Raw genomic sequence first — 26,203 nt, forward strand, 5'->3', positions numbered from 1 at the left:
TGTCCATCGAGTCAGTGATGCCATCCAGCCATCTCATCCTCGGTCGACCCCTTCTCGTCCTGCCCCCAATCCCTGCCAGCATCAAAGTCTTTTCCAATGAGTCAACTCTTCTCATGAGGTGGCCAAAGTACTGGAGTTTCAGCTTTAGCATCATTCCTTCCGAAGAAATCCCTGGGTTGATCTCCTTTAGAAAGGACTGGTTGGATCTCCTTGCAGTCCAAGGGACTCTCAAGACTCTTCTTCAACACCACAGTTCAAAAGCATCAATTCTTCGGGGCTCAGCCTTCTTCACAGTCCAACCCTCACATCCATACATGACTACTGGAAAAACCATAGCCTTGGCTAGACAGACCTTAGTCAGCAAAGTAATGTCTCTGCTTTTGAATATGCTATCTAGGTTGCTCATAACTTTTCTTTCAAGGAGTAAGCGTCTTTTAATTTCATGGCTGCAGACACTAAGTGCGGCCAGGGCAGCGACCAGGAGCAGCAACCCCATGCCCAAGGTTAGGGGCGGCGGCCGGGAGGGGCAACCCCACGTCCAAGGAGTGGTGGCTGTGCGGGCACAGGAGGTCCTAGAGGAGCCATCCCACTTTGAAGGTCAGGAAGGGCGGCGGGAGGAGATACCGCTCACCCAAGGTGAGGAGCAGCGGCTGTGCTTTGCTGGAGCAGCCGTGAAGAGATACCCCACGCCCAAGGTAAGAGAAAAAGACCATTAACCTTGCAAATATCTCCTAGAATGGCAAGTCTCAGGCAGGGAATGTGTTAATTTCTTCCTTCCTGCCATCTTCTACAGGTAGACAGGGTTCTGAACAAAAAGGCTCTTTAGTTTAACAGTCTGGCAGAGGGGTAGGATTCTCCAAGGCAGTCTATAAGATTATGACAAAAGCATTGTGAAACAAGTTAAAGAAACAGTTCCAACATGGAGTCAGAATTGGCTTTTCCCTGCAACAGTATTCCTTGCCTCAATACACCTTGTCTCTCAGATTCATTGGCCAGTTGTGCAGCAGGCACAGCAAGCTTGGACTAACAAAGAAATTTGGCTTAGCCAGGCAGGAGCTTTGCTGCTCATGGTTTGCTGGCTCCAGTCAGGGAATATTGGAGCAAGGCTCTAGCAGCTGCTGGGACCATTTGTCCTGAAGATCTTTCACTCAAGATTCCCTGAAGTGGCACCAGCTGCCCCAGCACTTGGCAATGAAGCAAGGAACCGACAAACTCAATGTTATTGGTAAGTCTGTGTGTCCTTTGTGTTGTGAGTCAATGTATTCCCCCCTCAATTTGTGGAGAGAGGAATTGTTGAACTCTACTTGAGTTGGAACCAGTTCATTGGGGAACTAATTCTTGTGGGGATAATCCTGCTGCTGCTGCTGCTAAGTCGCTTCAGTCGTGTCCGACGCTGTGCGACCCCATAGACGGCAGCCCACCAGGCCCCGCCATTCCTGGGATTCTGCAGGCAAGAAAACTGGAGTGAGTTGCCATTTCCTTCTCTAATGCATGAAAGTGAAAACTGAAAGTGAAGTCGCTCAGTCATGTCCAACACTCAGCGACCCCATAGACTGCAGCCTTCCAGGATCCTCCGCCATGGGATTTTCCAGGCAAGAGTACTGGAGTGGGGTGCCATTGCCTTCTCTGGGGATAATCCTACCCTTGTTGAAATTGGTTCATTTATTTGTAGGGTAAATTTATTTGCCTGAGTTGGGAACTGGTTCATTTGTGCTGGATAAGTCACTCCATCATGCACTCTGGAAACATATTCCCCCCTCAATTTAGGCTTTTCCTCTACAAGAAGAGCCAATTTGATTGGGGTAACCAACCTAAATAGCATATTGAAAAGCAGAGACATTACTTCGCCAACAAAGGTCCGTGTAGTCAAGGCTATGGTTTTTCCAGTAGTCATGTATGGATGTGAGAGTTGGACTGTGAAGAAAGCTGAGTGCTGAAGAATTGATGCTTTTGAACTGTGGTGTTGGAGAAGACTCTTGAGAGTCCCTTGGACTGCAAGGAGATCCATCCAGTCCACTCTGAAGGAGATCAGCCCCAGGGGGTTCTTTGGAAGGAATGATACTAAAGCTGAAACTCCAGTACTTTGGCCACCTCATGCAAAGAGCTGACTCACTGGAAAAGACTCTGATGCTGGGAGGGATTGGGGGCAGGAGGAGAAGAGGTCGACAGAGGATGAGATGGCTGGATGGCATCATCACCTCGATGGACGTGAGTTTAGTGAACTCTGGGAGTTGGTGATGGACAGGGAGGCCTGGCATGTTGCTGTTCATGGGGTCGCAAAGAGTTGGACACGACTGAGCGACTGAACTGAACTGATCTGAACACAGATAATCCTGGCATGGGCACACAGAGCCCCACTTCACCCCCAACTTCACAGCTGAACAATCCAGCTCTGTCTGGGGCAGGGACGAACCCTCTCTTCCACGTATTTGTTCCCCATGGTCAGTTGCTTCTCCACCTGCCTGGGTGGTGACGACTGCCTCCTCAGCCTGAGTTTCCCCTCAGCGGCTGAGCTGAACTGAACTGAACTGAACCTTGAAGAAGGGGAACCTTGTGGTTGGACTGTTTCTGAGTTGGAACCAGTTCATGGGGGAACTTGTTCTTGTGGGGGTAGGAACAGCCTAGTAGGAACTCCTTCATTTGTTTTGTAGGGTCAATTTATTTACCTGGTTTGGGAAATGGTTGATCTGTGCACCAATGATGGAATCTGTGCCATCTTTGTAGGAATTTTCCTATGTCTTTTGTGTTTTCGTGTTATCAAACTTTTAAAAACAGGAAGTATTTCATCTGTCCTGAAGGAAAGCTCTTTGAGGTATATATTAGGTATCTTAAGATTAGGAGAGCAATGGCCCCTTAATGGCTCACAGTCATTTATACAGTCTTGAAGTTCGAAATGCTTTGCAAAGGAGAGGGACACAATGATAATAAATGAAGAGTCCCAGAAGCTCCTTTGAGCTTGAGGTGTCTGATTCTAATTTCCCTACAGGAGTCCCAGGTAACTTTGACAGTCGGAAGCTCCAGCTCCAGTTTGGGGTGCTCCCCCTGTGAAGGAAAACTCTGGCCCTTTGGAGGAAGGTCATAGCTCTAATGGGAGTAGGAAGTCACATTGATGTGATTTTCCAGTTTTGCCAGGAGGATTCATGTAGGGTGATTCTCTTTTTTTTGGCGGGGTGAGGGATGGGGTGGGGGGCGGGGGTTGGTACGTGGCATGAGGGATCTTAGTTCTCCCACCAGGGATTGAAGCCACACTCCCTGCAATGGAAGTCTGGAGTCTTAACCACTGGACTGTCAGGGAAGTGCCTAGACTGATTCTTTCTCAAGAAACAGGTCTGTTCCAGAAATAGAGCCTTGACCAGTGATATCTCCAAAAGACCCTGGGGGAGGTGTGGTGGGGAAACGCAGCAGGACCTAGAGATCAGAGTCCACTCTGAGCCCAGCAAGCACTTATTCACTAAACATTTGCTTCTCTGTGAATCCCCTTCCTCCTCTATGAAGTGCCAAGCCATACCCTCAACATTCTCTTCTGTCTTTAGCTGCAGGTATTATTTAAGCTGAGGGCTTTGACCATTTTGGTGGGCTAATTCTCTTGGGTGTCTCCCATATATATGTGTTAATAAACTCTTCTTAGATTTATCTCCTGTTCATCTCTCTCATGTCAATTTAGTTCTTAAACTGCCCTGAAGAACATAGAAGGATACAGGACCGTCTCTTCATTCCCCAATATCCATGCCGTAATCTGTGTGGCATTGGTCTCTGACTGTGCGTGGAGATGCTGGCAGTTCAGGAGTACCTGGGGGCCCTCACGTGGGCCTTTACTACTGGCGGGAGTCCCCGCAGGCATTTCCTCAGCTGGTGCAAATGTCACGGTTCCTGCTGCTGCTGCTGCTAAGTCGCTTCAGTCGTGTCCAACTCTGTGCGACCCCATAGACAGCAGCCCATGAGGCTCCCCCGTCCCTGGGATTCTCCAGGCAAGAACACTGGAGTGGGTTGCCATTTCCTTCTCCAATGCATGAAAGAGAAAAGTGAAAGGGAAGTCGCTCAGTCATGTCCAACTCTTAGCGACGCCATGGACTGTGGCCCACCAGGCTCCTCCGTCCATGCGATTTTCCAGGCTAGAGTACTGGAGTGGGGTGCCACTGCCTTCTACTACAATTGAAAGATGCAGCTCAGCAACAACCAAGGGGAAGCTTGGATAAAACAGGGATTCTTACTCTTACATCCTGAGGGCCACACAGGACAGTGGCCAGTGTGGAGGGGGAGGGAGCACAGAACTGGGCTTCTGCCTTTATTGGAGTCCAAGGGTGGGGTGGTGAAGAGAGAACCAGGGGCAGGAAGAGACAGGTGGGGTCACTCACATGGTTATCTAGGTTGCCCAAGGTTTTCTAGAAAGGAGAACCTGATGGGTGAGGCAGGCATGGGGGCTTACCTTGAAGCCGGTGTACAGCTGACAGTGTGTTCATGCAAAATGCGTGTTTGAAGTAGAAGCTTTAGCCATCAGAAGCTTAATACCAGTCCCTTAGGATCAGGTATGTTTACTGTGTTTCCAACAGTGCCAAAGGCCTCCTTTCTCCAAGACCTCGTCAATACTTGTCAGTTTCTTGAGAGTGTGAGGTGGCCAACACATTGAGAACAGATCCTATGGTCTATAGGGGAGAGAACGGATAGCCTCAGACAAGTGTCTGCAACTTTGAATAACAGAGCTCTGAGGGCTGCCTCTCACCTCCTTAAGACAAGAACCAGGCCCTGGGAAGGGATCTCAGTGACTGCACGATGATGCCAGGCTGTTGAGGTCAACTGTGCCAGGCACTGGGTCTTGGAGATGCCTCCCTACTGTCTCCATCCATCTGAAAATACACTGACCCTCAAATTTGGCTGTTGCCTCTCTCTGTGGGGTGGGAGCAGGGCTGCGGACTCTTCTTTTTCGGTTGGACTCACTGTGACTCAGTTATGCTCAATTCACATGCCAGCAAGGGTATGCTCAAAATCCTTCAAGCTAGGCTTTAGTGGTACGTGAACTGAGAACTTCCAGATGTACAAGCTGGGTTTAGAAAAGCCAGAAGAACCAGAGATCAAATTGCCAACATTTGTTGGATCATAGAGAAAGCAAGGAAATTCCAGAAAAAAACACCTACTGCTGTTTCACTGACTACACTACAGCCTTTGACTGTGTGGGAAATTCTTAAAGAGCACCAGATCACCTTGGGCTTCCCTGATAGCTCAGTTGGTAAAGAATCCGCAGACACCGCAGGAGACCCCAGTTCGATTCCTGGGTTGGGAAAATCCGCTGGAAAAGGAATACGCTCCCCACTGCAGTATTCTAGGGCTTCCCTTGTGGCTCAGCTGGTAAAGAATCCACCTGCAATGCAAGAGACCTGGGTTCGATCCCTGGATTGGGAAGATCCCCTGAAGGGAAAGGTTACCCACTCTAGTATTCTGGCCTGGAGAATTCCATGGACTGTATAATCCATGGGGTGGTAAAGAGTCCGATACGAGTGAGCAACTTTCATTTACTTACTCACCAGACCACCCTACCTATTTCCAAAACAACCTGTATGAGAGTTAAGAAGCAACAGTTATAATTGGACATGGAACAACTGACCTGCTGAAAATTGGGAAAGGAGTATGACAAGGCTGTCTGTTGTCACCATGCTTATTTAACTTTATGCAAAGTACATTATGAGAAAAGCCAGGCTGGATGAATTATAATCTGGAATCAAGATTGCTGGGAGAAATGTCAACAGCCTCAGAAAGGCAGATGGTACCACTCTAATGGCAGAAAGTGAAGAGGAACTAAAGAGCCTCTTGATGAAAGTGAAAGAAGAGAGTGAAAAAGATGGCTTAAAATCCAACATAAAAATTCCTTAAGATCATGGCCGCTGGTCCCATCACTTCATGGCAAATAGAATGTGAAAATGTGAAAACAGTGAGAGATTTCATTTTCTTGGGATCTAGAATCACTGCAGGTGGTGAGTGCAGCTATGAAGTTAAAAGACGCTTTTTCCTTGGAAGGAAAGCTATGGAAAACCTAGACAACATTTTAAAAAGCAGAGACACCACTTTGCCAACAAATATTCATAGTCAAAGCTATGGTTTTTCCAGTAGTTATATACAGTTGTGAATGTTGGACTATAAAGAAGGTTGACGCCAGAGAATTATGATGCTGGAATGGACTCTTTGAGAGTCCCTTGGAGAGCAAGAGGATCAAACTAATCAAGCCTAAAGAAAATCAACTTGGGATATGCATTGGAAGAACTTGTGCTGAGGCTGAAGCTCCAGTACTTTGGTCACTTGATGCAAAGAGCCGATTGATTGGAAAAGGCCCTGACGCTGGGAAAGATTGGAGGCAGGAGGAGAAGGGGACGACAGAGGATGAGATGGTTAGATAGCATCACCAACTCAACGGACATGAAATTGAGCAAACTCCAGGAGACAGTGTAGGACAGAGGAGCCTGGCACGCTGCAGTCCATGGAGTTGCAAACAGTCAGACACGACTTGACGAGTGAATGGCAGCTTCCAAGTTGTCTGGTGATGCCAAAGTGTGTTTGCTGGAACTCTAGCTGTCTCTGTGTCTCCCTCTGCTCTGAGAATTAAAAACAATCAAAACAAAATGAAAGAAAACAGTATTTTATTGAGTTGTGGTTCAAGTAAACACATAGAGCCTAGTCTGTTGGATGAGTTTTTATGTTGTAAACAGCAGTGTGACCATCACATTTCCAAACCCAGATGATTCCTTCGGGTTCCTCCTAGTTGGGGCCCGCCATGGGCCATCGCGTGTCTGACTGTTGTTGGATTTTATCTAATAAAAAGACTCCCAGCCTGTGCTCACTGGTGCCTGGCTCCTGTACACAGTTGTGAGTGTCGCTGATGATCGTGCCTATATCTTTGGTCCCTTTTTATTGCCAAGGGCTAGTCTATTGTGGTCACATCATCATTCATGTTTCCTTTCTGTTGCTCGTGGACAGCGTGATTCCAGTGTGGGGCTACTGTGAGTGAGGCTGTTATGCATGCATGCATATGTTTTCATCTCTCTTGGGTAAACATCTAGAATCAGAAGAGCCTGGACACAGTAGAGGCAGAAGACCCACCAACAAGTCTCCAACCCTCTTGCATTTTACACTCCAACCTGCGCTGAATGAGAGTTCAGTGATCTTTATCCCAGTAGATGAGGAAACGGTCCCGGTGTTCCTGGTGTCAAACAGGATTGCAAAGCATTTCCCCTTCTTTTCCTCCTTTCTGCTTCAACTGTGCCATCTGCCCCTTCACATTGTGGTTGATCTAGGAATGTAGTGGAGACGGAGGGTGGACAGACGAGGCATGGGTGCTCAATCTCTGGGAATATGTCAAATAAGTCAGTCTTTGCAAATTCTGGGGCACCGAGGCAAGCCCAAGAATAGAGAGAGGTGCAGACAGGTTCTCAGCCCCAGGGCACCTGCTCCACACTCAGTACCTATAGGCCCCTCAGCTGCTTGTCCTGGCTGGACACGGGGTCCCATCTTTAGCACACGGTGGGTACCTACTTAATCTCCGCTAAATCTGTTGTTGCTGTGTTTCCTCCCCAAACCCCTTTCCGACAAAAGCTGATCGTGAGTCTCTGTTTCAGTCAAACATTTCCATCAACAAGGTACTGGAACCAAATAAAGGCAGTTATTCAATAGATTGCCTCCAACTCAGTGTCACTTGAAATATTCTATTATGTCTGAGATGTCTCTGCTCCCCATTCTAAAGCCCAGAATCAAGAGAGAGAAGAGAGAGAGAAATTCACAGAGAAGAGAGGTCAAAACTTCCCAGGGCATCATTATGCACAAGGATAAGGGAACTTCCATCACCAGGTTTTCTATTTGCAAAACATTTCTTTTTACATGATTATGCTTTTATGTGAGGAGTAGAATTTAAAATGGGAGGAATACCTTTTTAAGAGGTAGAGTAGCCTTATATGGCTCAAGCTGCCACTAGTGAGCTATGTGACCTTGGATATGACCTGTAGATTCTCTGAGCCTTAGTTTTCTGGTCTGCAAAATGGGTATAACTAGGCCTTCCTGCAGCACTGCCACCCCATGCCCAGGCAGCACCCCATCACACACACTGTTGTCTGGACATGACACAGCCACACGCTCAGGAGCAGTGTCTTCTAGAAGCTGGGCACGTGGTGAGAATGTCTGAGCCTACGTGAACTGTTCTGACTTGGGGTGGAGGGAAGGAGAAGAGCAGAGGGGAGAAGGCCCTGGAGAGGAGCACCCACTTCTGTCCTCCGTCTTCCTCCCTACCTTTCTCCCTTCCTCTAAATGGACTTTCTCCTGCTCCTGGCTCCTCCCCATTTAATAACAGATAAACTGCATTGAATTCCTTCTCTTGGTGAGTCATTCCTGTTGCAGAGGTCTACCTGGACAGCATGCAAAGCAGCAGTGGTCACGTAGGCACTGAAGAACGGGACTTCAGGCACACCCAGGACCTCTACATAAACCCAGTGAGTTCCAGGGCTGGGGGAGGCCTCGGCCAGGGGAACGCAGCTCTGGGGCTCTGAGGAACCAGCTCCTGCTGGGGTGACAGGAGGCCGGGGGAGGCCTCATTCCAGAGAGAACAGACGAAGGGCAGACACACCAACCAGGGCGGCCCTGCCCCCACTCTGCCTGTGCCCGTCTCCTCGGTGCCTCTCAGGGCCGAGGGGCACCAGGATTTGTGCCTGGGACAACTGTTTCCTGAGCTTCCTCCTGATCTCTCTCCTGTTCTGGGTGCTCAGTGGGGGAAGAAGAGTCTAAGTAATAAATAGGAAAGTTAATTTCCACTTTTTTTTTTTTTAATATGAAGGAAGATAAACATCTTCTGGGGAGGATAACAATGGAGCATGGCACTTCAGGGCACTTACTTGGAAGATGATCTCTCTAGGTTCAGCCATTTACTAGCTGAATGACCTCAAGAAAGTTACTTTATGTCTCTTGGCCTCAGTTTCTGCTTGGGTATAATGGGAATAATCAAGTCACTACCCAGAGCTTGGGTAAGGATCAAGCAAGGTAGCACATTGAGAGAGTTTGAAAGGTATCTGGCCCACTGTGGGGGGCTCTGAAAGTGTTTAGAATTGTTAGGAGTCTAGGCTCAGGAGGAAAGACCTCCTGAACAGATGTCTGGCATCTGAGGGTTGAGAGAGCTAGGCAGGGCAGCTCAAGGGTGTCTGAGAAAGACTGTCCCAGGAGGGTGGAGCGGGCTGTCCCTGTACTGTGAGGTGCAAAGGGCTCACTTCTGGGCATTTTAACCCCCTGTATGCAGGTCTTGTCATAGGCAGCCTTGTTTAAACCAGCGGTCCCCACCTCCAGGCATGGACTGTGTTTGTGCATGGCCCAGTTGGAACTGGGCTGCGCAGCAGGAGGTGAGCAGTTCATGAGCTAGTGACGCTCCATCCGTATTTATAGCCACTCCCCATCGCTCACATCTTCCCAGCTTTGGAAAAATTGTCTCCTGTGAAACTAGTGCCTGGTGCCAGAAAGTATGGGACAGCTGGTTTAAACCCTTATCATCTTCACAACATATGTGTAATACTGAGGCTCACAGAGGTGGTCTGAGTCAGGATGTGTCGCCTGGGTCTTGTTCTACATCAGATGGGGGAGCCGGAGTCGCTTCCAGGTTCAGCCATTTTATTATTCTGATCACATGGTTTTACTCTCTAATCCTTGGATTCAAAAGCCCAACTGTAGACAGGTCACGTGACTAGGTGACATCAGAGCTGCCAGCACAGGGAGCTGGGAGGCCAGCCTAATCTGTGAGGTTACAAATCCAACATAAAAACCCATCTTCCTGGGGCTTAGGAAGCAAAGGCCTGTGCTGCACTTTCCTGCTAAGATCACACACACACACGCACACACACACGCACAGAGGGCCCTTCTGCCACACCAGGCTTAAACCATACAAATCTATTTCCTTACAGTTCTGAGGTTAGAAATCTAGAATCAGCAAAGCTGTTTCCTCTGGAGCCTCAGGGGAGAATGTGTCCTTGTTTTTTCCAACTTCCAGAGGCTGCCCGCTTGCCTTGGCTTGTGGCCCCTTCTTCCTCCTGCGATTTTTTTTTTTTTTTTTACTGTATCAGGTCTCAATTGCTGCACAAGGCATCTTCACTGTGGCCCGTGGGCTCTCTAGCTGTGGCCCATGTGGGATCTTAGTTCCACAACCAGGGATCTAACCCTCAGTCGCGGCATTGGAGGCAGATACTTATCCACTGCTGGACCCCCAGGGAACTCTCCACTTGCCTCCTTCTCTAAAGCCGCAGCTTCTTGCTTCTGCTGTCACATCTCCTACAGCCGACTCTCCTCCTCCGCCTCCCTCTTTGCAGACCCTGTGACTGTTGGGCCCACACAGATATTCCAGACAACCCCCACCCCCACAATCTCAAGATTCTTAATCATACCTGCAGAGTCCCTTTTGCTGGGTAAAGGAACATATTCACAACTTCTAGGAATTATAGTGTTGACATTTTTGGTGGGGAAAAGGGAGAGGGTATAATTGCCCAGTCTACCATAACCTTCTTAGTGTCAATAAATATTAGTGGTTTCTTTGAATCTTTCCAGAAAAGTTTTATTTATAATAAGTAAATATATGTATATAGCCACTCCTACCCATTTAAAAAATAATACAGAGGGCAATATTACTTATCAGTTCTCAAAGTGGTCCCTTCTTCCACTCTTCTTGTGAAGTCTCCCTAGAATCTGTTGTGTGGAAATACCATAATTAATTTCACCATTGTCTTCCTAGTGGACTTCTGGATTCATTTCCAATTCTTTGCTATTAGATTAATGAGTAATCTTGTCTTTGGATTATACTCAATCGGAAATCATCTTGTGTTTCAGAATGTGAGGGCACCATTTAAGACATTAAAATCTCATGAAGTTTTTTTGGGGGGAATCATTCCCTAAGATTAACCTGTACTGCCCGCCCCCATGATCCACACAGGGCTTCCTCCGTCCTGCCTTCCTTCTGAGCCCTGAGGACCCCTCCTACCACCCTAAGCCTTAGTGTGAATGTGCTTGAGGGAGGAGCCCATGCTGCCAGGTGGGTACATTTTAAGCCTTGTCTCTGCTGATGGTGAGAAAGGCTCTTAGGGGGATTTCAAACTCCAACAAATGAGGGGATTCAGGCAAGAGCACCATGCTAGTCAGCCTGTGGTAGGCTGATTCTACTTCTCCAAAATCACTGACATGGATTTTGACAGAAAGAACTCAGAGATGCAGAGACGTTGTGATTTGCTTAATGTCACCAAAGTTTTTAATGGCAGAATTCAGACCAGAACTGCGGGCCACAAAAGACACCTCTGCCCAAGGTCCAGGAGCACAGTCTGTCTGAATGGGGTTCTGGCATCACCAGGTATCTCCCAGGGCCAGCTGTGCACAGTGGGCTCAGAGGGGCTTCCCTGGATCCTTTTGGTCCTACAGCTGAAGGACAGGGACTAGGACTGAATTGACCTGGTGCACATTGTTTTTTTTGTTTGGCCTGCAGACAGTGTTTCAACTCATTGCCAAAGAGAGAGTACAATACAGAGATATTAGTATCATAAACAGCACATACCAGTCGCTCAGTTTCAACTCATGGACTATCTGCTTTATCTCTGCCCAGCTCTACTTTCCTTTCCACCCATGGATTGTTTTGAAGCAAATTTAGATATATCAGTTCAGTGCAAATATTTCATTATATGTCTCTTATAGCAAAGGAAACCTACTACAATCCTTTTGAAAGCATTTTGCCCCCCAAAATTAGAAAGTTTTACAGAAGAAAAATCTCAGGTTTCTGTCTTCTCCTGAAGACTTGGAAGCTCTGACAGCACCGGGCCTGGAAGGTGATCGGGTCACAGCTGACTGGACACGGCTCTTTAGATGAGGGGGATGATGCCTCCTTTGCTGCAGTCTCCACCACTCCCGACTGCCCCATACCTGGCCAGCTCAACTATGCAAATCACCTGCCTGGCTCCTGTAAGCATTTAATCTTTGTAAAATATTACTTAGAGGCGAAGGTAGAAAATACTCCAACAGTGTGAAAATGGAAAATTGACTTGGAGACACAGCTGGGCTGAAGGCAGTTTGTACAACCACGTTCGAGAGAAAGCATTCTGGAAGGATGTGCCAGTCTCTCCCCACAGACATTTTCTCACTAATCATCAATGTCACCCAGAAGCTGGGACTTGTTCTCATTTCATGGATGAAGAAACTGAGGCAAAGAGAAGTTTAATAAGCTTCCCAAGGCCACTCAGGTAATGAGCAGCAGAGTCAGGATTCCAACCTGAAGGATGCCTGGCTCTAAAATGAAGCATCTTCACCATAAGCCTGGGTCCTTTAAAGAGGCTCAGGAAAGAGAACATGACAAGGTGATGGGGCCCAGAAGGGGTGGAGATGACAGTGAGGACTTGGGAGGCTTCCCGGTGCCTGGAGGAAGGATGGGAGCCCAGGAGCAGGAGCAGAAAGGGGGCTGCCCCTGGCTGCAGAGAGCACCCGGGAAGAGGCACTTTCTGAGGCTGTGGGGGGACAAAGGTCAAGGTCACAATTGTTCTCTGGGTGGGGTGGGCAGGAGGGGGAGGATGACTTTTTGGCCTGCTCAGCTGAGCAGAAGGTTTATCCTCGAGAACAGGTGGCTGGGTCTCTTTGGTCCATGGTGGACCCCTGAGTCCCCAGCCAAGACTTGGGTGTTTACCAGCAGCTTGGCTTGGGGTCCAGCCACCCCCTTATCTCCCCTGGTTCCTTCCCATCTCAGGGCTGTGTACTTTCCACTTCTTCCTTTGCCAGCTGCCAATCTGAGCTTGTCACATCCTCTCAGAGCCTGAGGGGCTCCTTCTCCCAACCTCAGAATATCTGTGTCACTTCCTCGCTCCAGGCCTGGAAGGTCCGTGGAGCTGAGGCTCCTTCTGTCCTGTTCGTGGCTGCACTGGGTCCCTAGGCTGCTGCCCCACACCCAGGCCAGCCTCGGCCAGGGCTGGAGAGGATGGAGAGAAGGAGGCAGGCCAGCTGACCACTGTCTCCTCTCCACAGCCTATTCCCTTCACGGGGAGGATCGAAGGGGGTCTCCAGGATGGACACAAGGTCACCATCATGGGGCGTGTTCTTTCCACAGATGAAAACAGGTATGGGGGATTGTTGTCTCTCTCGACCTCACCCCTGAGTGAACCAGGGTGTTGTCAGCTCGGGATGGTCCTCACAGCTTCCTCCAAGCTGCCCACACCCAGCTCAGGGGATGGGAAGAGCCCGGCCCTGCCAACAATGCTCAGCGCCCCCTACCACCTACCTGTAGCATCCGGGGCACCATTAACCAGACTCCCCAGAGAGAGGGGAATGGAGGCTCACGGTCTAGGGAGGGAAGCAGGCCAGCCCAGAGGTGGAGTCTGGGACTGAACCTCGTATACAATGACCCAGAGCTGCAGATGCGTCAGCGCCCTTCATTTCCTCTAGCCAGTCTCATCTGCTTTGGAAACGTCATTTGAGGTGACCTGGAAATATTTAAACTTGCCATCAAAGTTGTATTTGGTCTCTTTCAGTCTCAAGGTTTTTCCCACTAAAGTCAATTCAAAATGTAGATAACTCAGCAGTTTCCCATTCCCTTTCTCCCGAGGGGGACTGTCTGGGAACAAAGAAGAGCTTGCATGTATTCCAGAGGTGGGAGGTCCTCAGGAGTTCATGCAGCCCTGGCTGAACTATATGGATCTCCGGGTGGCATGGAGGCCTGGGACCTGTGCACCCTGAGGTCTGTCATGCCCACGGGGGCCCCTCTGGACATGTGGCCTCTCTCAGAAGCCTCTCTGTCCAATTGCAGCTGACTTCTACCCCCGCTGTTCCTCTCATTACTTTGCATGGGGCCTGGGGACCTTCTGGACCCCTCCAGGCCCCTCCCCCGCTGCAGCCCTACTTCTACATCTGGCTTCTAGATGACTTCCTCTGCCACTGCCTCTCCTACCAGGTGACACAGCCACAGTGATGTGGGACTCTGAGAGCCCTCAGTGCCTGCAGGGGACTGTGAGGGAAATGAGGCACCCGATTCTGAAACCCTGCCCGCAGGGGAACCCAGGACGTTGACTATGAACTCCACCCCTCTCTCCCCCTCCCTGTGCCAACCCTTCCTCCCATCACAGGAGGGCTTTCTACTCCCACTCTGTCCAATAGAGCCTGTCTCTACCTCCAAGGGCCCCCTTCCGATGGGAGCTGCTGTTCTCTCCTTCCCTGGGGCAGAACTTTCAAAGGAACACAGGAATGAAGCTGGGGGACTGCAAGGGGGAAAGGACACCCAGAGACATGTCAGAAACACTCATCTCCCCTTTATGAGAAATAGGAACTTCAAATTTCTCATTTCAGGGTCACTTAGAGCTTCATTTTCATCGGAGGGAGGGCTGCCGGGTTCAGAAACACACCAGTTCCTCTTGCCCCTGATGGCTGAGAGCTCACAGAGCATCCTGGTATTTAGGATGGCATTCAGAACTCACACCCTTATCCACGAAAGCAAATGGGCTCTGGGGGTTTCCTGGTGGTCCAAGGGTCAGGACTCCAGTCTTCCACTGCAGAGGTCATGGATTTGATCCCTGATCAGAGAACTAAGATCCTCGAGCCATGAGGCCAAAAGAAACCCCAGATAAACAAGCAAAACAGAGCACTCTGCTGGTAGAATGTCCACTAAGGCCACCCATGGGTGTGGGGCAGTGCCTGGTTCTTGGTGATGGCATGGGAGCCAGACGTGCCGTCTGACTGTTGCGTGTTAGCTGAAAGCCTGAGTGACCCCAAGAAGCAGACTGGGAACCACACGGGGACTGAGTTCAGGCAAGATGATGGGAGAGAGATGCTCATTGGATAATTCAGGCTGGACCTTGGTTGGGGGACAGGCATGAGCTCCATCTGGAAAAGAGCAGAACAAGGACTTGCTGCATCCCTTTGGTGAGCTAGGCCCCTTGGAAGCTCCTTTGGTCTTCCCTCCTCACCTGGTAGTTTCAGCTATATCCAAAAGAGGTGGAGATGGTGAGGGGCTTCCTCTGAGTTGAGATGGGAACAAGAGATACTTATTTAGGGGTGCCCTTGGGCCATTTCAGTTGTCCTCCCTGAAGGAAGGCAGCCACCCCTTTGGTACATGGGGCAGTTTGAGGATAGCATGGTCCTCGGTCATTGCAGATGACAACCGGGGCAGATCTGGGGTCAGGGTCCAGGCCTGCTGACCTCACTCAGGTCAGGTGGACACAGGACACCCACTAAAGAGGGACAGACGCACACTCTGAGGTCCCCATGCCCAGAGACCTAGGGCTTTTTCTGGGTCTTCCCTTTAGACACCATCTCTGTAGGTGTCCCATCAATGCACTTGTTCTTTCCATTTGTCCTCTTTCCCAACTGAGCAGACACAGGCTGACCTCCAGGGAGTCACCACTTGGCCCCCAAGACTCTCACTTCTAGGCACATTCCTCTACTTCCAACTTGGACACAAATTTCTTTACCCATTTCCTCCTTACTTTTAGAAAACCACAGTGTAAGGGCAAAAAGTGGTGACTGCACAAAACACACTGCAAATTCGATGAACCAAAGGGATGGGACGAGACTTGGGTTGGGTACCAACCAGCCACACAGGTTGTACGCAGGCTCCCAGGTGATGTCAGTCTAAGAGTGAGCACCTCCTGTTCCCACCCTTGGCAGTAAGCCAGGATACTGTCTGATTTTCCTTGACCTAGGTTTGAAGTGAACTTTCAGATGGGCATCAATGACACGAACAACATTGCCTTCCATTTCAACCCTCGATTTGAAGAGGGTGGGTATGTGGTCTGCAACACAAGGCAGCTAGGAAACTGGGGGCCAGAGGAGAGGAAGATACAGATGCCCTTCCAGAAGGGGAATCTGTTTGAGATCTGCTTCCAGGTAGACAGCTCCTCGTTCAAGGTGAGTGGGAACTCTCCTCTCTTCAGCTGTCTGTTCCCCAGCCCCATAAGGTGCTGCGAGCAGCCTTTAAATAGTCATGTGAGCAACACTTTTACAGAGAAGAGGACCTTTTCCTGTAAGGCCGCAGTCTCCTTACACACATTCACCTCCTTACACACCTTCACCTGTTGCTTCTTTTACTCTGGAGTAAGCACTGGAGAAGTCACCGTGATGCTCTTTGGCCTCCTGGGCCCTTCAGTCCAAGTTATTTCCATTTCTCTGTCATGGCCCTTCTTCCACTCCAGGTCCCTGGGAATATGTGTTTTTCTGTTACCTTGTTGCTGCATTTATCCAGATGTTATTAAAGACTTAGTTCTGCCTGGCATCGCACATTGGTTTTGCAAGCAGAGCGGTGTCTCTGGGCTTGGGAGATGGGAGGGGAGCTGAGCACATCTGTGTCTTTTTTCTCTGTGTGAACATGAATGTCCCCACCCCCCATCATACAACCTGAGATCACTTCTTCTCTGCTCCCCATGGACATTTGCATGTATATTTCAAGAACACCACAGGAGAGCTGAGACTAGAAAGACAGACCTACTGTGATAAACACACACCAGAGGAACGAAGAAGCCAAGGACTAGAGTCAGGTGGAGGTTGCCCTTTGATGCACTTATGGTTCCGAGCATGTTCCTGCAACTCGCACAGCACTGCAGGCTGTTGCCCTGACCTACTGGGGGTTGATGTAAGAACTAGATACAGGTCTGAACGTCTGGGAGCAGGGGTCCCAGCAGCACGGGTGTGCTCCCACCTGGTCCTGGACCCCCTCCTGCCATGTGCGCTCATCTCAACAGGTGACGGTGAACAGGAGCATCTTCCAGGATTATGCACACCGTGTGCCCTTCGACCAAGTCAACGCCATCTCCATCAGCGGCTGTGTGCATGTGTCCTACATCACCTTCCAGGTCAGACTCCACCCAGCACTCGTCCCCAGGGGCTGGGTGTGGGGCCCCGTCCCCTGTGCGGTCCCACTGTTTGAACCCAAAGGTGCCAGCCAGTCTCGTCTCCAGGTGCTTCTGGGTTCACACCTCTGGCTGCCCCAGTCTGGCCTTCTTGTGTCACTGTCTCTGTCTGGGACACCCGCTCAGGCTCCAGGCTTCTTGTCTCTGTGACTCTCTGTCATCCCCCCTGGTGAGGAGGCCCTGTGCTTCTAGAAGAACTTGGAATCAAAGTGAATCCAGCTCAGATCCCCGGCTCTGCCATTTTCATCGTCTCGGGAATCTTAGACGAGTGACTTCACTTCTCCCAGCCTTAGTCTCTTCACCTGTGGAATGAGCATGACCAGCCGCCCCACAGGTTATTGTCTGAGTTCAATGAGACCATACACATCGAAGGGCAAGTATATCTTTTCTGTGGCCATTCCCGGGTTTTTTTGACCCTCTGTGTATTAAAATTTTTGAATGTGTTAGCAACATCTAAAAGGTCAGGACCAATTTTGCAAAATGAAAAGGTTCTGGAGTTGGATGGTGGTGACTTTTGCGCAACCACAGGAGTGGACACTGAACTGTAGGCACACTCGTGTGTGTACCTGGTGGCTCCGTCATGCCCGACTCTTCACAACCCCATGGACTGGAGCCCGCCAGGCTCCTCTCTCCATGGAGCTTCTCCAGGCAAAAATACTGGAGTGGGTTGCCAGGCCCTCCTCCAGGGGATCTTCCCAACCCGGGGATCAAACCCAGGTCTCCCACATTGCAGGTGGGTTCTTTACAGTCTGAGTTAGTACACTGAAGATGGTCAATGTTACGTGACGTGCACTTCACCACTGTTTAGCAAAAGAGGTCAGGTAGATTTCTGCTTCCTCCTGAAGATGGAGAGGTCCCAGGAGACTGATCACCTCAAGGATGCTGACTAGAAAATTCCAGACTGGCTGATTAAGACTACATTCCTGGGGAAGGTCAAAGCTACAGTCAGGTCAGGTGTTACACCTAAGGTTGGTATCATGGGCTTCAACAAAAGTGAGGCCGTTTTGAACTTGTGGTTTTCTCTTTAACTGTGCCCCACTTTGTAGCAAACTCTCAGCCTAACTAAGAGATATAATCAGAATGTAAGGCATGAGCATCACTCTCAGCTACCGATGTAGAGTCCCCACAGCTTTGTTCACCCTTGGTGTGGTCTCCATGGCCAGGATCGTTTGCTTAATCCCTCTGACATGTGTAACCCAGGTGGACCCTGTGGGGGCATCCTGGGACAGCCCTATGACCCATGAGGGTTATAAATCTTCAGCCTCCTAGGCCTTCCCCAAGTTCCAAGGATAAAATTGAAGTGAGCAAATGCAGAAGCAAAGGGTAACAGTCAAGCAAAACAAAGTGATAATAGGTTAACCATTAAACACCATCAAGGACTTTTAGTTCCTCCTCAAGAGCTATAGGGAGAAGGCAACGGCACCCCGCTCCAGTACTCTTGCCTGGAAAATCCCATGGATGGAGGAGCCTGGTGGGCTGCAGTCCATGGTGTCGCTAGGAGTCGGACACGACTGAGAGACTTCACTTTCACTTTTCACTTTCATGCATTGGGGAAGGAAATGGCAACCCACTCCAGTGTTCTTGCCTGGAGAATCCCAGGGATGGGGGTCCTGGTGGGCTGCTGTCTATGGGGTCACACAGAGTCGGACACTACTGAAGTGACTTAGCAGCAGCAGCAGCAGAAGCAAGAGCTATCGACAGTATTCTGAACCAAATTCTTTTTTTTTTTTTTTTTGAACCAAATTCTTGATGTTGTTTTACAGATATGTAAATCCCTACCATGTTGAAGATGTTCACTGTATATTGCTTACATGGTCATAGAACCCAGAAGCTTGATGATATGGCTCCCGTTTACATCACAACCAACCAATCAGAAGACATCCTTGAGCTGATCACACACCCCTCACCCTCTCCCTCACCCTGTGTTTAAGACCATTTCCCTGAAAGTCATCATGGAATTTGGGGTTTTTAAGCTGCCTGGGCTCCTTGCCTGGAACCTGCAATAAATGCTGTGCTTTCCTTCATCATAACCCTGTGTCAGTAGGTTGGTTTTACTGTGAGTGGATGAGTCGTACTGAGTGGAAGTAAACCTAATAGTGATGGATGGACTGGAAATTCTGATGATACATTCAGCTGAAAGATTCCTTTCTTTAGAATGTATGGGGGGGTGAGTTACAGAGTGGGGCTTTATCTTTCCTAGTCAGTGGCAGAGAAAAAGAAAGGAAAAGAAGGAGAATGGGTGTCATGTTTAGTTAAAGTGTGAAGACTTGATCGATTCTCTCGGGCCAAGGCAGCCTACCTGAACGTCATCCACTGCCCTGCGTCCTCAGTTTGATTCTGAAGTCTCCATCACTTGGACAGGACCAGGTGCCATGCAGGGTCTTCCTCAGTCCTGAGACATATATCCAGGATTCAAGAGCTTGACTGTCATCCATGCAGTCGGGATGATCTGGTACAGTCCCTCTCAAGGAGATTAAAGGGAAGTTTTGCTCTTAGTGATTCAAAATCAGATGGTAGAAGATATCTGGGACTGAGTTTGGTGAGTCATAGTCAGACTAAGTGCCCTCCCAGCCTCAGCTCACTCAGTGCTCCCGACAGTCATATCAAAGGAGGCCTGTGATTAGCTACACCTCACAAATGAGGAGAGACCGAAACTTAGAGAGTGCAGGGGAGCCAAGGGTGCCGCCCGTAAATGTGTCACTTTGGAATGAGTATCCATTTAGGCTGATTCTTCTTAAGAAACTGAAGACACAAATTTTTTCTTTTACCTCCTCCTCAACACGGGGTTGCAAAGAGTCGGACACGACTGAGCGACAGAACTGAACAACTGCAGCAAAGAATGCAGACAAAGGACCTGGTGCAGAAATAGAGCCGCGAGCAGTGATATTCACAGAAGAGCACAACGAGGTGTGGAGATCAGAGTCCACTCTGCACCCAGCAAACACGACATACCAAACACTGACTTTTCTGTGAGTAGCCTTCCTCATCTTTGAAGTCCCAAACCATTGCCCTCAACGTCCTCTTGTGACTTTAGCTGGAGGTGTTATTTAAAGTGATGGTTTTCCAGCAATCCCACTGCTGGGCATACACACCGAGGAAACCAGAATTGAAAGAGACACATGTACCCCAATGTTCATCGCGGCACTGTTTATAATAGCCAGGACATGGAAACAACCTAGATGTCCATCAGCAGATGAATGGATAAGAAAGCTATGGTACATATACACAATGGAGTATTACTCAGCCGTTAAAAAGAATTCATTTGAATCAGTTCTGATGAGATGGATGAAACTGGAGCCGATTATACAGAGTGAAGTAAGCCAGAAAGAAAAACACCAATACAGTATACTAACACATATATATGGAATTTAGAAAGATGGCAATGACGACCCTGTATGCAAGACAGGAAAAAAGACACTGCTGTGTATAACGGACTTTCGGACTCAGAGGGAGAGGGTGGGATGATTTGGGAGAATGGCATTCTATCATGTATACTATCATGTAAGAATTGAATCACCAGTCTATGTCTGACACAAGATACAGCATGCGTGGGGCTGGTGCATGGGGGTGACCCAGAGAGATGTTATGGGGAGGGAGGTGGGAGGGGGGTTCATGTTTGGGAACACATGTAAGAATTAAAGATTTTAAAATTAAAAAAAATAAAAAATAAAAAAAAATAAAGTGATGGTTTTGACCATTTGGTGGGTAGTTCCCCTGGGTCTCTCCTATGTGTGCAAGTGTTACTATACCTTTGTTAGATTGTTTTCCTTTTAATATGTCTCATGTCAATCTGATCTTAGACCCGCCAGAAGAAACTAGAAGGGTAGAGGAAAATTTCTTCATTCCCCAACATTCATGTTGTAACTTGTGGCAGAATTCACTTCCTTTTTAGGGCTGAATGACACGGCATTGTATGTATAGACCTCATTTTGTTTATCTAGTCATCCACTGATGGACACCCGTGTTGCTTCTATCTCTTGGCTGTTGTAAATAATGCCAGGTACATGGGTGTACACATCTCTCTTCAAGCCTCTGCTTTCAGTTTTTCAGGCTATATAGCCAGACATGGAATTGCTGGCTTGGTAAGTTGCTTCGGTTGTGTCTGACTTTTTGCGACCCTGTGGCCTGTCGCCTGCCAGGCTCTTCTGTCCGTGGGATTCTCCTGGCAAGAGTACTGGAGTGGGTTGCCATGATCTTCTCCGGGGGATCTTCCTGACCCAGGGATCAAACCCAGGTGTCCTGCATTGCAGGCAGATTCTTTCCCATCTGACCCAGACATGAAATTGCTGGACCAGATGGTAACTCTGTGTTTAGTTGTTAAAGGAACATCCGTACTGTTTTGTAGGGTCGGTCTCAGACTATGCACAGTGATGCTCTCTGTTCAGGATGCCAGTGGCACCCACGTGGGTCTTTACTACTCATGGAGCCCCAAAGACATTAGGCCAGCTAGAGCTAGTGCTGTGGCCAGATGGGCCTTTGTGGTCCTTATTATGACTTCAAGACACAGCTCAGCAACAACCATCAGGTAGCTTTGAAAAAAACGAGGATTATTACTCTCAAGCCCTAAGGGCCACATAGCACAGTGGCCAGTGGGAAGGAGGGGGTGAGAGCACAGGTTGGGGTTCTGCTTTTATTGGGGTCCAAAGGTAGGGTGGTTATGCAGGAACCATGGGGCAGGAAGCGACATGTGGGGTCACTCAAACAGTTTTCTAGGTTGCCCAGTGTTTCCTAGAAAGGAGAACTTGATGGATGGGGCAAGCGTGGTGGCTTATCTCAAAGCTGTCACACAGCCGGCACCGTGTTTACAAAAGATGAGTGTCTTTGAAATGGACACTTTAGCAATCAGAAGCTTAATGCCAGTCTCTTAGGGCCAAGCACGTACACTGTGTTTCCCATCACAGCCTCACCGTGTAGCATCCGACCAACAGCACAAAAGGCCTCCTTTCTCCTTGTCCTCATCCACACTTGTCAGGTTCTGGCTCTTTGAGAGGGTGAGGTGGCCGACACATTTGGAACAGATCCCATGGTCTACAGTGCAGAGAACAGAGAATCTCAGACAAGTGTCTGGACTTTAAATAACAGAGCTTGAGGGCTGCCTCTCACCTCAAGCCAGGTCCTGGGCAAGGGTCTCAGTGACTGCACACACGGTGACGCCAGGTTGCGGAGGTCAGCTGTGCCAGCCACTGGGTCTTGGAGACACCTCCTTACGGCCTTTATTCATCCAAAAACCCACTGGCCTTTGGGTTTTCAGTAGGCCCTCCCTACAGGGCTGGAGCAGAGGCCCCTGGGCTCTCCTTTTTGGGCTGGACTCACTGTAACTCACTTCCAAATCACCTGGAGATGTCACAGTACATGTCTGCTTGACCTGGAGCTGTCCCTGTTTCTCCCTGGGCTCTGAGAGTTTTGGGGTAGTTTCTAAATTTTTAAAAGTTCACTTACTTATTTTCCTTTGTCTGTGCTTATTCTTTGTTGCTTTGCACTGGCTTTCTCTAGTTTCAGCAAGTGGGGGCTTCTTCAGTGCCACGTATGGTTTCTCATTGCTGAGCCTGGCTTAGGGGTGTGGGATTCAGTATTTACGGCAAGTGGCCTCCAGAACCTGGGCTCAGTAATCGTGGCACCGCATGTGGAGTCTCCCAGGACCAAGGACCAAACCCGCCTTCTCTGCATGGTGAGGTGGATTCTCACGCACTGTGCCACTGCACTTGGCCTGCGGTGTTGTTTAAACAGTACTTTATTGAGGTGCGGCCCATTAAACACACAGACCCTAGTCTGCTGGATGAGTTTTTATGCTGTAAACAGCTGTATGACCACCATCCAGGTCAAGCTCCAGGACATTCCCAGCACCCAGATGACTCCTTCAGGTCCCTCCCATCTGGTGCCCCTCATAAACCATTGCTTTTCTGACCCATTTCTGGATTTTCTGTGATCAGAATGCTCCCAGTGTGTGCTCACTTGTGTCTGGTTCTTGTGCTCAATGGTGAGGTTCACTGAAGACCTTGCCTTTATCCTCAGTCCCATTTTCTTGCTGAGGGCTAGTCCATAGCAGGCAGTTCCCAGGCGGCTCCGTAGTAAAGCATCTGCCTGTCAATGCAGGGGACCCAGGAGACATGGGTTGGATCTCGGGGTTGGGAAGATCCCCTGGTGGAGAGAATGGCAACCTGTACCAATACTCTTGCCTCAATAAATCCACAGGCAGAGGAGCCTGGTCTATAGCCCAAGGGTTTGCAAAGAGCATTCATTCCTTTTCTCCTGTTTTAAACAGTGGTGTTTCCAGTGAGGGGCTGTGACGAGTGAAGCTGTTAAGCACATGTACATCTGTTCTGATCTCTTTTTGGTGAATATCTAGGATCAGAGGAGCCAGGACATAGGAGAGGTAGAGGATTAACTTTATTATAATCCACCAAGTTTCCAACGCTATTGTATTTTACACTCCAACCTGCGCTGAATGAGTTCCAGTTGCTTCCTATTCCAGTCAATGAGGAAAAATTTCCTGTATCCCGGGTTTTGAAGAGGATTGCAAAGAATCTCTCCTTCTTTTCCCCCATTCTGTTCCAAGTATGTCATCTGCCCCTTAAATCCAGTCATATTCTAATTGATTCAGGAATCTAGTGGGGATGGAGGGTGGAGGGAGGAGGCAAGTGGGCTCCGTCTATGAGAACGTCTCAGAGAAGTCAGTCTTTGCAAATTCTGAGAACCCAGGCAAGAGCCAGAAGGGAGAGAGGTGCAGACCCATGTGTGGCCCTGGGGCACCTGCTCCCCTGCTCCCCACTTGGTGCCTGTAGGATCCTCAGCTGCTCGTCCAGGCTGCACCCCAGGGCCCCCTCTCGAACAAAGAGCGGGGTCCCACTTGACATCAGGTAAGCTATGCGTTTCCTCCCTACCCCACTTTGCTACCCAGCTGATCCTAGTCTCTGTTTCAGTCAATCATTTCCTTTAACAAGGTGCTGGAGCCAATATGAGACATTTATTCCACACAGTGACCCACCTCCATGTCATTCAGAAAGTTCTAGTATGTCTAAATCTTCTCCGCTCCCAGTCTAGAGCCCAGAAGGAAGAGAGAGAAGAAAAAAGAATGGAGAGAGAAATTCTTAGAGAGCAGGGATCAGAAGCTCCTGGGGCATCATTAAACACAATGATAAGGTACCTTCATGATAAGGATTTCTATTCATATTTATAAAACATTTCTTTCCATCTGATCATATATTGATTTGTTTTTCTTTTCTCTCTCTCTCTCTTTTCTGACTGCACCATGCTATATGCCTGTTCTTAGTTCCCTGACCAAGAATTGAACCCATCCTCCCTGCAGTGGAAACACAGAGTCATCACCACTAAACCACCAGGGAAATCCCTCCATGACTAGGTTTTTATGTGAGGAATAGAATTTTAGAGGGAATATATCCGTTTTTGAGGCCCCAAGAAGCCTCATATGGCTCAGGCTATCACTAATGAACTGTGTAACTTTTGGAATGACCTTTAAACACTCTGAGCCTCAGTTTCCCTATCTGGAAAATGGGTATAACCAGGCCTTCCCAGCACAACCTCCACCCCATGCACCAGTAGCACCCAGCTGCCCGGGCCCCACCAAGCAGCTCTGTTTTTCTCTGGACCCTCAAGAGACGGCTACATTCTCAGGAACAGTGAGGTCTAGAAGCTCCCTACAGTATGAGTGTGGTCCGGATCTCTGAGCCGACATGAACCTCTATGCACTATTGGATCTCAGTGCAGATCACAGGAGGCCAGCAGAGGGGAAAGGGCTCTGGGTGAAGAGCACCCACTTCCACCCTCTCCTCCCCTCCCTGCCTTTCTCCCTGTTTCTAAACCTACAGCATCTCCTGGATCCTCCCCCACTGGGTAACAGTACAGTTACTTTGGTTTCTATACATTTTTAAGTTCTCCGGGCACAGTGGTCTTCCTGGCCAGTGTGTAAAGCGACAGTGCCCACAGAGGCGGTGGAGAGATGGCCCTCGTGGACACACAGTCTCCTTACAGACACCAGGGAGTTCCTGGGCTGGGGTGGGGTGTGTCCCAGTGGACAGGAAGCAGCTCTGGGGTTCTAAGAAAACAACTCCTGCTGGTGAGAGAGGAGGGGAGCAGCAACCTGAAAAGAACACGGAAGGGCAGACCAGCTTCTCCGTGACCATCTCCTGGGTGCTGCTCAGGACGGCAGCGGGTGAGCATCCCCAGGATTCCTGCATCTGACACACGTTTACTGAGCTCACGGTGGGTGCCTCCACTGTTCTAAGTATTAACTGGGAAAATGATCATTGTTTTGCATGAAGGGAGCAGGGCTTCTGGGGTGGGTAACAAGCCAGCATGGCAGCAAGGGACATACTTTAAAGATGGCCTCTCTGTGCTGAACCATTTACTAGTTGGATGACCTCAAGCAAGTTACTTTCCCTCTCTGGGCCTCAGTTTCTGCATCTATATAATGGGGTTAATCCTGGAGTCCCTGCCCAGATCTGGGGAAAAGACTAAGCGAGCTTGAATGAAGATTGAGAGAGTTTGAATAGTGTCTGGCCCACTGTAGGAGCTCTGAAAGTGTTTAGAGTTGTTAGGAGACTGGGCGCAGCAGGGAAGCCCTCTTGAGGAGGTGTCTGCTGTCTGAGGGGCAAGAGAGCAAGGCAGGGCAGGCCAAGGGAGTATAAGGGGCCACCTCAGGAGTTGGGGGAGCTGGGTGCCCTGCACTGTGGGCTTCAGAGGGCTTCCTTCTGCGCCTTTTGACTTCCTGTGTGGAGGCCCCATCACTGGATGCCTTGTTGAAACCAAGGGTCCCCCTCCTCCAGGTCACATACTAGTGTTGGTCCAGGGCTTCTTAGGAACTGGGCCCCATGGCAGGCAGTGAATGGCAGGCAAGTTAGTGACGATTCATCTGTATTTACAGCCACTCCCCATCACTCACATCCCCTTGTCCTTGGAAAAATAATCTTCCACAAAACCGGTCCCTTTGTCACACAGGTTGGGGCCAGCTGGTTTAAACCCTTATCACTCCATGTCATACGTGTAAAATTGAGCCTCATAGAGGTGGAAGCCACTTGTTCAAGGCCCCTGGATGGAAAGTGGCTGAGGAGCGAGATGCCTTAATTCCCCGAACCTGGAGAATAAGGTTCCCACAGAGAGAGCCCTGCGGAAGGAGACAGGCAAAGAGGGGATGGCCCCAGGGCAGGCGGTTTCTGTGCTCACCGTGTGCTGGGCCCGACGCTGCAGGAGGAGCCTCTCCTTGCCTCGGCGTCCCAAGAGGCTGGGCACGTGGGCTGACTGAGGGCTTCCTGGAATGGGGAAGAAGAGGGCTTCCTAGACACACACCAGCCTCCACTGAGGGAAAGACACGCACACTG

The 26,203-nt window shown here is 49.4% G+C and overlaps 1 protein-coding gene across 4 annotated transcripts; it reads left to right on the forward strand.

Annotated features, from left to right (window-relative positions):
* Nucleotides 1-8,360: 8,360 nt before the first annotated feature.
* LOC105605807 (galectin-9-like) lies at nt 8,361-18,898 on the forward strand. Of its 4 annotated transcripts, XM_042255451.1 has the most exons (7): nt 8,361-8,465; nt 13,000-13,091; nt 15,666-15,870; nt 16,701-16,811; nt 16,917-17,202; nt 17,714-17,836; nt 18,632-18,898. In XM_042255451.1, the coding sequence occupies exons 1-5, from the start codon at nt 8,391-8,393 to the stop codon at nt 17,016-17,018; spliced, it is 585 nt and encodes a 194-aa protein (XP_042111385.1). In that variant the 5' UTR covers nt 8,361-8,390; the 3' UTR covers nt 17,019-17,202; nt 17,714-17,836; nt 18,632-18,898. The 4 variants fall into 4 exon arrangements, with proteins under 4 accessions (XP_042111385.1, XP_027831046.2, XP_027831048.2 ...); XM_027975245.2 differs by lacking the exon at nt 17,714-17,836; XM_027975247.2 differs by lacking the exon at nt 17,714-17,836 and having other exon boundaries at nt 16,995-17,202.
* Nucleotides 18,899-26,203: the final 7,305 nt, after the last annotated feature.

Source organism: Ovis aries, chromosome 11 (genome assembly GCF_016772045.2).
Source record: "Ovis aries strain OAR_USU_Benz2616 breed Rambouillet chromosome 11, ARS-UI_Ramb_v3.0, whole genome shotgun sequence".
Taxonomy (NCBI): domain Eukaryota; kingdom Metazoa; phylum Chordata; class Mammalia; order Artiodactyla; family Bovidae; genus Ovis; species Ovis aries.